The following is a 10,871-nucleotide window of genomic DNA, read 5'->3' as shown; positions in this document are numbered from 1 at the left end:
TTTTGGTTCCTAAACTGTTTTGAGACGACGTGCCGACCGATTTAGTCTGAGGGAGATTTATTCTCTGCGATGGCCTCGGGATCACATCAACACTTCTTCGCCTTCACGGTCGTCTCTCGTACGAAACCGTTCTTACGTTCTGGACTGCGATCGGTCAGAAGAGGCGGCGTTATGATGGAGTAATTATCGGGATTACACGTAATTACAAACAAAGCAATAGTACGATGTGATGCCAGGTGAATAAAACAAGCTATTTCCAGGGGCTTCACTGATTAATTTCTTGTAACAGCACGCCACACGGTGTATTACGGCTGTCGGTAAAGAACGGGACGAGGTGTGAGGTTCAGACGGAGTCGGACACGTGTACACGTGGGCGGCGGCACTCACTGGCATGTACGCGCACACAGCACACCGAGCAGCTGACTAGAGGACTGGTTCCGTCCTCGTCCAGGTTCGGCGTGGACAGCTGTCCGTCTGAACTGGCCGTGAAGCACATCTCTGGGATGAGAGGCTTCGTCCTGAGCTTCACCTCTCCGCTGGAGACGGAGGTTCCCTGAATCAGAGTTCTCAGCTCGCTCTGGGAAGAAAGAGAGACAGACACAGGAGTGAGATTAGAGGAGCTCAACTCACTCGACACCTTCCTCATATCGGTGATTCGGTCGTTATTTTTTATTGTTCAGTGTTTATGAATCATTCTCACACGAATCATATGATCGAGTTTCATGTTCAAATATCGTATCATCATCATCCGATGAATCACGAGCACATCGATTCAACTCAGTGGTTTCGACCAATCAGACTCGATGGCGTCAGTAAACAGTGAATCGTTGTCTTATGAATCAACATTTCCTCCGGCGGAATCCGGGAACTGACTAAAATCCTTAATGAGGTCATCCTTAAAAATATTTTGGTTTGCAGTAAGAGGTAAAAAAAAAAAAAAAAAAAAAAAAAAAAAAAAAAAAAGTACAATTTTGGTGATGGTGATGACGTAGGTATGACTTTAAACAAATTAGCATATCGTGACGTCACTGACTGGGTCTTCAACCCGTGCCTTCAGGCGCATCGTCGCAAACCTTATTTTGATGCTGGACAGTTTTTCCAGAACTTTGTGCCAAGTTAAAGTGGTGTCGAGCTGTTTTAATGATTATTTTAGATGTATTATGGCGCCCGAACTCATACGACTTTGAACGGTGACGCGAACATTTTGTTTACTGCAGCCGCAGCCATCATTACCGAGCGCGAACCGTCGACTCTGACAGTGAATGAGAGAATGAGACGAAGCGAACGCACAGGCCATAGTGTGACATTCGTTAACCAATAGTGTAAACATAGATGACGTCACGGGTTTTTATTTAAAAGAAAGAACGTAGCCTTCGTTTGTATGTAGGTCATTTTATATACTTACAATACTTACTAAAATATAATTCATATTATTTTATTGCTTTTGTATTAGTTTGAAGAGTGTAAAAAAAAATTGGACAGTCTTAACGCAAATTTACAACCGGCAAGTCGGTCGGACTTAAAGCAATAAATAAATAAATAAATAATTAAGTCGGTCCTAAATTGACAGGGTCGGTCGGGTTATGGCAAACAAGAATATTTTTAAGGATGGCCTGAATGTGATGATTATTCTTTTGTCCTTCGTCGTCTGGACGCACACGCTCACACGCTGACTCTGTACCTGTTGGTACGTGTGGAAGAGGCTGCACACTGCGCAGTAGGGAGGCAGGAGACCCAGACGCCGGTTAAACTCCCGCTCTAATTTAAAGCTGCGCAGAACCCGTTTCTGCAAGAGGGGCACGAGTAGTTGGGCCCAGGGGTCCGATTCCTGAGAGTCCACATCTATGTCCACCTGGTCCTGCAGCTCTGAATCACACACACACACACATCAGTCAGCCAATATAAGAACATGCAGGACATCTATTTGAACCTACTTCTATGGAGAAAGGCTGAATTTGCAGAACACTAATAAATTAGTCGTAAAATCCCCCCCTCCCCCACGCTATTGGGTTAGACAGACGTAAACAGCAACCGTGTTCTACGGCACCCTGGAGCTCTTAGTCGAGCCTGACACTTATCAGCCAATCAAAAAACAGAGGCTACACAACAGCCAATCAGAAAAGCACTGGAGCTGCGAGCATCACTTTGAGCACAGAGTAAGTCATGATCTCTGGTTTAATGTTACAACTCATTCACACAGTGACATCGTGACTGCTGTTAGAGACGTTTCTCAGATGATCAGCAGGAGTCTGTCATCAGTGTCTGTAACTTAGCCAACAGTTTTACAGCCTGTTCACTGATAACACCTGCTCAGCACAAGTAGTCTAGGGCCAGTGGTTCTCAAACTGGGGGCCCTGAGACGGTGCCAGGGGGCCCCAGCTTTATGACATTTTATAAAATAATGAATTTATCATAAATTTAAATCTAAAAAAAATAAGGCTACTAACCACCAGCACTACACTGTATAATTTAATATGTTTTGTTTAATTCAAATATTAACACTTCAGTTCCACTCTACAAAATGGGGGGTAAAAACTTCTGCACACCACAGTACAGGTCATGTAGTGAAACGTAACCTTCGTCGCTGAAGCTCTCTCTGAGCAGCGGGTGGAACTGAGGCAGGTTGCTGAGGGGTTGCAGCTTCCTCATCAAGTTCTCGTTCTCCTTCTCATCTTCCGTTTCCTCTTGCAGCGAACAAAACGGCTTGAACAACAAAACGTGGACATGTTAGACTCTAGACGCCTCTCTGTTACTCCTACACGTATGTCGGTGGGTTTTGAGCGACATCTAGCGTTCACATCAGGAAATTCATCTTACAGCTTAAAAAACATAGGGAAAACAATACGGGAAAAAAATTAATTTAAAAATTATTTTAAAAAATGTTTAACATGAGATCGGATCTTTCATGTAAGCTTGGAATTCATTTAACTTAAAATGATTTTATAATTATATAACATATGAAAGTGTGTGCTGTTGTAATCTATAATGACATTGAGGTTATAATGTAATGTCTCCCAGCCTCTGGAGCGTCTGCGTTCCTCACCTCGTGTGTGTCTGCGCTGTGCTCTGGAGTGTCTGCGCTGTGCTTCAGCTCAGGTGAGGCTTCTGACTCAGGTGAGGCTTCTGAGTCAGACTCAGACTTAAAGTCCTGGACCCTGGGAGGTTGAGGTTTACAGAGCGTAGCTTTAGCGGCGTAAGTGTGGACCTGCAGGGCATCAGAAGAGCTCAGGGTCCGGTGGAAGAGCAGGCTGGCCACCCCGGGCTTGCTGGAGGTCCAGGGAAGGGCAGAGAGGCAGTGAGAAGCCATGGGGACAGTGGCGATAGACAGGTGACTTTTCTTAGGGCCCTGAGGACAAGCCGTTCTAACCTCGGCCTCAGACTTAACACAGGTCGCGCTTTCGTAAGGATCTCCGAGCTTCAGCCACGTCCTAGTGCCTGGAGGAAGTTTCACACGCGACTCGCTGATGCAGTCTAAAAGCAAAATGGAGCATGTTCACATGCACACGACAATCCGGGGATCAGATAGATAAAGAGAGAGAGAAAAAAGAAGGAAAGAAATACATAAACCGTAAAAAGAAAGAAAGAAAGAAAAAGAACTGCTTATGGTTATCGATGCAGTAAGAGAAGGAGAATGGTGTGCGGTACCGGTACCGTTCCGGCTCGGCTCAGTCCGTGGAGAGAGGCGTCCCTTCTTCCCGTACTCGGAGTCGTCGTGAGTTGCATCGCTCTTTGGTAAAACATCATCCGGTACCTCCAAACACACACGGTGCCTTTTAGTACCGATTCTCTGCTTTGCCACACTGAGGACATTAAAGGAGGAAGATGATTAGGACAGAGATCCGATCCTGGCCCCGTAAGGACACAAAGTCTATTCTCAAATACAGACAGATTACTTTTTCTTTTTTTACCCTTTTTTAGATGATTCGTTGCTCTGGTTCTGCGTACAAGGCTCTCGTTGGCCGAAGTTTCCTTTCTTGACTCCCATGAATTCCACCGCCTCTGGCGTAGGCTTGGTGTGATCGATGGGAACGTTGTCCTTCCCCGACAGCCACAACTCGTATCGCTCCGGCTGGAACTTCCTCACAAACACGTCCATGGAGATCTTCACCATGTCCTTCCGACACGAGCACTGCAGCACAGAGCGCGCCGGTGTGAGATTTAACCCAGGAAAGATGAAGGAGAAGAAGGAGGAGGAAAAAAAAAAACAAAACAAAAGACAAAAGAGTCTAAAATGACCCTCACCAGAATGGCCTGCTTTCCGTAATCAATCCATCGCTGCGTGGCAAAGTTGGTCGACTCCGCACAGTTAAAGCCGTGATTAAAACCAGCATGGTAGCCATACGGGAACGTTATCATGAACTCTCCAGCTTCCTGAGTGATCTAAAAAAAAAAAAAAACACCCCAAACACACAGTAAGAAACAAATCTGTATTTAACACCATAATCAATTTTTAAAAAAACTTTCACCTTTTCAAAAGGGATGCCATATTTCTTCAAAATAGAAGGAGAGATCAGGGTCATCTTGTGTCTAAGAAAAGCTTCGCAGTTTTGAGAACTACCAGGAAAAAATCCTGCGCAAAGAGAAGAGTCAAAACTGGAAATTTTTTCCTTTTAAACTGCAGTTTGAAATATATCCAGCAGAGGGCGAGCAAATGCAAAGAATCTTAAATCGGGACTGATTATGAAAAAACGAGTTATGACTGTGAATAATTAAACAAATCTACATTTTTATCCAATCATAAATCAATAACAAATTATTAATATAAAAAACATTTTATACAAAAGTTTCCCTATCAATTAAATTAATTGTTAAGACGGCGACTGGCACAAGGTTTTGGTCACATGACCACAGAATCATCCGTGTTTAGGTGAATCCCAAATCTGGGAATTTGCTTGTATAGTATAGTGTACTGAATATGGCAGAGTGACAGCATTAAGATCCTGCCTACCTTTAGCTAGACGCTCCAGTCTCTTCCCGTGCTCCGGAGGCACAGTATACCTGCGGAGGAATTCCAAGAATTAAGGAGAAGGTTCTATCAAATCTCACGACGACACGTTTTGTGCCACACAGGAGACGTACCATGATTTTGGTTCCCCGAAGTGCAGGTAATTAATGCTGTAGAGGTCCATGTCCTCCGTGTGCCAGGCGAACGTGGTCTTCCACATGCCGAAGTACAAGTATGGTGTGTTCACCCCCTCGATGGTGATACCGCTCTCGTGCTCCACCGTGTCCAGGATGGTGTTCAGACGGCCCACGTTCCATTCATCTATGTGCTAAGGGGATAAAAAAACAACAACTTAGGTTTACTCCTCGTGTACGTCTCCAGTAACCGTGAGACAGTGCAAAGAAATAATACAAATAAAAGGAGGGAGGAGGAGGAGGTCACTCACGGGGTCGTAGAGCGTCCCGTTCACGTCAGCTCCGTAGATCGGAGGGTTGAAGGTGAGGTTTTTCCAGTACTTCCTCTCCAGCTCTTCGAAGTCATCATATCGAGGGCTGCAGAACCTACAACCAAGAGACAAGAGGCAGATAGAGACCATCATCATCATCATCATCATCATCATGCTTTCATGTTCAGAGAGGATTTTACACTCCATCATGTAGGGCTCTGTGCTAAAAGTTTCTTTCAGGGCACTCGGATGCAGGCGTCAAGGAGAGCGTGAGCATTAGTGAGGGTGCGAGCGCAGACCCACTTGTCGCTGTTGGCCGTTTTGCGGAACTCCTTGACGGTCATGGGCTTTTTCTGGATGTTGTACTGTGTAAACAGACCCGACTGCCCAGTCACCACCTGCTGGATCGGCGCCGGGATCAACAAGTCGTCGATGTCGTCGTACGAGTGGCGGGGCTTCCACTCCTTCGGAGGGACAATCTGAGGACGAGCCACACGTTCAAACATCACGAGATGATTTTATTTTGTTGCATCATCACACACACACACACACACACCACAAGCTGTTTAAACACTTCTATTGTGCCAGCGTGACGTGTACCTTTGCCAGGCCGGCTCTATGCGCTCCCTGAGACTCTATGTAAGCGACGTAGCGGTTGAAGTTTTTAAACTCCTCCATCGTCGGGTAAAACGTCATGATCCCCTTAGAGGAGGAAGATTGCGAGTCGGACGCCATCCTCGCTCCAGTAGATCGGATCCTGAAACGTTGGACAAATCAATCCAGTTACTTTCACATGATCCTGAAGTGTAATTGTTACCTGAGCAGTGAAATAAATGCTAATGACCCTGAAATCTCAGTTCATCACTGAGAACAAAGACAAAACGAAAAAAAGATCTAATTATAGAATTTTAGTGTTGAGACTATTAAAAAAACTTCATGTTCATTATTACGTCGATTATCAAACAGACGTATAAAAGATCTTAAGCTGTCATACGTTACATTTTCTGTGTTTCAGACTGTTAATCATTTATAATCTAGCTGAGACGTGCAGACGTTTATGCTCCGAGTTTTAGTTTAAACTTTTATTTATTTAACACATCCAAGACCACACACACATTTAATACACCTTTCAGTGTGTTCCTGTTATTCATTATAACTGATAATAAAACAGTTTAGAGACCATACACAATAATGTACAGTATGACATGGCTAAGAGCTGCGCTATCAATGTATAATCAGGTGTCTCACACATACAGTACACACACACACTCACTCTCACATACAGTACATACACGCTCACATACAGTACATACATACACACACACTCACAGTACATACACGCTCACATACAGTACATACATACACACACACTCACAGTACATACACGCTCACATACAGTACATACATACACACACACTCACAGTACATACACGCTCACATACAGTACATACATACACACACACTCACAGTACATACACGCTCACATACAGTACATACATACATACACACATACACACACACACACACTCACTCTCACATTCAGTAAATACATACACACACAGTACATACACGCTCACATACAGTACATACATACACACACACACTCACATACAGTACACACACACACTCACATACAGTACACACACACACTCACACACAGTACACACACACACTCACACAGTACATACACGCTCACATACAGTACATACATACACACACACACTCACATACAGTACACACACACACTCACATACAGTACATACATACACACACACACACTCACATACAGTACACACACACACTCACACAGTACATACACGCTCACATACAGTACATACATACACACACTCACAGTACATACACGCTCACATACAGTACATACATACACACACACACTCACATACAGTACATACACGCTCACATACAGTACATACACACACACACACTCACATACAGTACATACACGCTCACATACAGTACATACATACACACACACACTCACATACAGTACATACACGCTCACATACAGTACATACACACACACTCACATACAGTACATACATACACACACACTCACATACAGTACATACACACACACACACTCACATACAGTACATACACACACACTCACATACAGTACATACATACACACACACACTCACATACAGTACATACACGCTCACATACAGTACATACATACACACACACTCACAGTACATACATGCTCACATACAGTACATACATACACACACACTCATACAGTACATACATGCTCACATACAGTACATACATACACACACACTCATACAGTACATACATGCTCACATACAGTACATACATACACTCATACATAGACATACACACTCACATACATACACACAGTACATATACACACACACACTCGCTAACACACATTCACACACACTCACATACAGTACATACATACACACACACACACACTCACACACTCATATACACATATACATACATACACACATATACATACATACACACACACACTCGTACACACATACATACTCACTCACACATACATACATTCTCACTCACACACACACACACACACACACACACACACACATACATTCTCTCTCTCTCTCTCTCACACACACACACACACACACACACTCTCTCTCTCTCTCACACACACACACACACACACACACACACACACACACACATACATACATACATACATACATACATACATACATACACACACAATAAACCACGCCCCACTCATTCCACGCCCCCCAGTCGAGACAATTCGAACGCTGATTGGCTAACACAAGCGTCTCTTTAAAAAGTCTTCTAGCTAATGCTAAGTTAGCTTCCTAGCTAGGCCGTGATGTTCCGTCCCGGAAATGATGAAACCTTTATCGGAGATTAACGTTACAGTTTAAAAGCTTAACAACACCGTGAATTAAACACAGAAATGACAAGAACAGACGGAGAAAGTTAATGTAAGAGCCGAGCTGATGTTCAGCAGGAGCGACACTGTACAGTGCTAACGGTTAGCTTGGTAGCTTCAGCTAGCTCAACTCCGTGCAGGAAAAGACTCTATTACACCGCTAGCGTTCGGGAGACAGAGTCCATGATGTGCACACACAAGTACGTACCGATAATATCGAACAAGACGGGGGGAAAATCCCCTGTGGGGCTTTAACGATGTTCAGACACTTCACTCAACACCGGACGGTAAAAAGCCGAAACCCGTCACCTCCATCGAATCAGCACTGCGCATGCGCCCTGTGGATTTGTTTACTATGGCCAAGAGAAGCCATAACCAATCACGGTGCAGTCACGTCCTGGGTTGCCAGATTGAGCTAAAACCACACAACACAGCGCGCCTTGATGTGTTCGTGTATCTGTTGTTCCTTTTGTTTATTCAGTGAACAAAATCCTCTAAAAATCTTGTTTTGCTTAAGAACAGTTTCGAAATAATTCATCGTGCCACAGATTAACTGCAAAACAACTGCTTTTTATCAGTTTTTTCTTTTTTATCTATAAATTTTTGTTTTCTTTCGATAAATAAAAATCACCCGAACAGAAAACATCCCTTTAAGACGGATGATCTAGAACATCTCCAGATTATTCGTGCAGTACTTTGGATTAGGTCATTATTCTAAAGATCAGAACCGGAAGTGGGTCGTCATAGTTAAAAAGTCCTATCCCAAATTTTAAAATAAATGTCCTGCGGTTTATAAGGACTTGTGTCTGAAATATTTGAACTATATTGTTGACTTGAAGTTTAGGACTGAAAAAAGATCAGGACTTTTAATCTAGGATTTTATTTAGTATGTTTAAAAATATTGTCCATAAAAAAGAGATTTGGAGTCGATTTTTTCTTTCTAAAATCCATTTGAGTTCATTTAACTACAGTGATTTATATTGTTCAGGGTAAAGACACACAGACACACACACTCACAGAAACACACACATACAAAGACACACCCACACACATACACACACAAATAAATAAAATAAAGAAATTATTCTGTTTTTTTTATTATTATTATTTTATTAAATTGTGTGTCAGTTGAGTTTTTAATTCTTGAAAAAGTTTACTTTAAATTCTTAGTCACTTTCTAAAAAAATCAAGTTCAGTATTTTGAACTCATTGTGAGCGTTCGGTCAAAAACAAATTCTGTCAAAAAGTTAAAAACGAATCTAAATAAGGCTCGAGTCTAAACAACAACAACAAAAAACTACATCAATTTCTGGCTGAATTTAAATCCAGTATTTTGAAGAGACTCACTACAAAAGGCCGACAGAGCAGTGGGTAATAAAAAAGAGGTAGATCTGAGACGCACACAGGAACAGAAACAAAAGTAAACATGACATGAAGAAAAATAATGAAACCAATGTATTTTTAATTCTGAAACTCATCAGTTATTAAAAGCAGAGATGTTACAGCTATGTGCTGAGATTCTGGACTCGGGTGGAGATTCATTCTCAGTAACAATATCTCAGTTTTTTATTAAAGGTGCGGTGCACGATGTTTGAGAAATGCTTCAGGAAACTGACTGGGGCCGATAAACAAAACAAACATGTAGCCAATGAGCATAAAGGGGCGTGTCTTGTCAATATGCGGTGGAGAGAGTGTTCAGTGCGCATGTGTGACATTAGCATAAAGGGGCGTGTCTTGTCAATATGCGGCGGAGAGTGTTCAGTGCGCATGTGTGACATTAGCATAAAGGGGCGTGTCTTGTGAATATGCGGCGGAGAAAGTGTTCAGTGCGCATGTGTGACATTAGCATAAAGGGGCATGTCTTGTCAATATGCGGCGGAGAGAGTGTTCAGTGCGCATGTCTAACATTAGCAAAAAGCGATTGAAACATTGACATTGAGGGCAACATTGGATAAAAACGAAAAGCGAAAAAGGCTTACGATAAGGCAGGAAGCAGGACCCGTGTTAATATAGGATCAGCGTTCCAGCACTGGAGAGAACTGAACGTCGTCTTCCGCGTGAAACGGAGCTAAACCTTTCACGGTACAATACACAGTACTACAAAAACACATTTGTATTATCATAGTATTACTCATCGAGTTCATTTATTGATAAAAATATCCCCTCGGTCAGCTGCCCCAACAGGTTCCGCCATAATAGTTGCCTGGGTTACGTATGTATGTGTGGGCGGAGCTATCAAAACAGGGGCGACACCCATTTGGGTTAGGGGCGTGTTTGTTTTGGTGATTTCAAATGTCAACATTGGCTTTCAAACATCGTGCACCCCACCTTTAACGCACTTCTCATTTCTATGGTAACAGCTTGTGTACGGTGGACGCTTCACTCAGAAACAGAGCTGGTGAAGTTTTTTGTAGAGACGGACGTGCTTGTGTATCACACGTGGGGAAGGAGTCTCCAGTGTCAGCACTGTGTTCCAGTCAGAGATAAAGCTGGAAGTTTTCCCACATCTCCAGGACAGAGGAGTTTACACTTCTTTGTGGTTTCTGTTTTTG

At 43.0% G+C, this 10,871-nt stretch overlaps 1 protein-coding gene across 2 annotated transcripts in view; it reads right to left on the bottom strand.

Moving 5' to 3' along the window:
* The window catches only part of kdm4ab (lysine (K)-specific demethylase 4A, genome duplicate b), a 20,101-nt gene extending 11,127 nt beyond the window's left edge, over nt 1-8,974 (bottom strand). Inside the window, exons 1-14 of one of the 2 annotated variants that reach the window (XM_027158231.2) lie at nt 8,528-8,974; nt 5,991-6,147; nt 5,694-5,869; nt 5,391-5,505; nt 5,080-5,273; nt 4,949-4,998; nt 4,467-4,570; nt 4,243-4,380; nt 3,909-4,129; nt 3,646-3,800; nt 3,044-3,471; nt 2,577-2,703; nt 1,682-1,866; nt 388-577 (exon numbers count right to left, since the gene is read on the bottom strand). In XM_027158231.2, the coding sequence (XP_027014032.2) occupies nt 388-577; nt 1,682-1,866; nt 2,577-2,703; nt 3,044-3,471; nt 3,646-3,800; nt 3,909-4,129; nt 4,243-4,380; nt 4,467-4,570; nt 4,949-4,998; nt 5,080-5,273; nt 5,391-5,505; nt 5,694-5,869; nt 5,991-6,125 (2,218 nt within the window). In that variant the 5' untranslated portion in view covers nt 6,126-6,147; nt 8,528-8,974. The remainder of the gene's footprint in view (nt 1-387; nt 578-1,681; nt 1,867-2,576; nt 2,704-3,043; nt 3,472-3,645; nt 3,801-3,908; nt 4,130-4,242; nt 4,381-4,466; nt 4,571-4,948; nt 4,999-5,079; nt 5,274-5,390; nt 5,506-5,693; nt 5,870-5,990; nt 6,148-8,527) is intronic. The other variant, XM_027158233.2, reaches the window with a different exon arrangement.
* Between the last annotated feature and the right edge of the window lie 1,897 nt (nt 8,975-10,871).

Source organism: Tachysurus fulvidraco, chromosome 22 (genome assembly GCF_022655615.1).
Source record: "Tachysurus fulvidraco isolate hzauxx_2018 chromosome 22, HZAU_PFXX_2.0, whole genome shotgun sequence".
Lineage (NCBI taxonomy): Eukaryota > Metazoa > Chordata > Actinopteri > Siluriformes > Bagridae > Tachysurus > Tachysurus fulvidraco.
The sequence above is the reverse complement of the archived record's forward strand: the minus strand, read 5'-3'. Positions and strand labels throughout refer to the sequence as shown.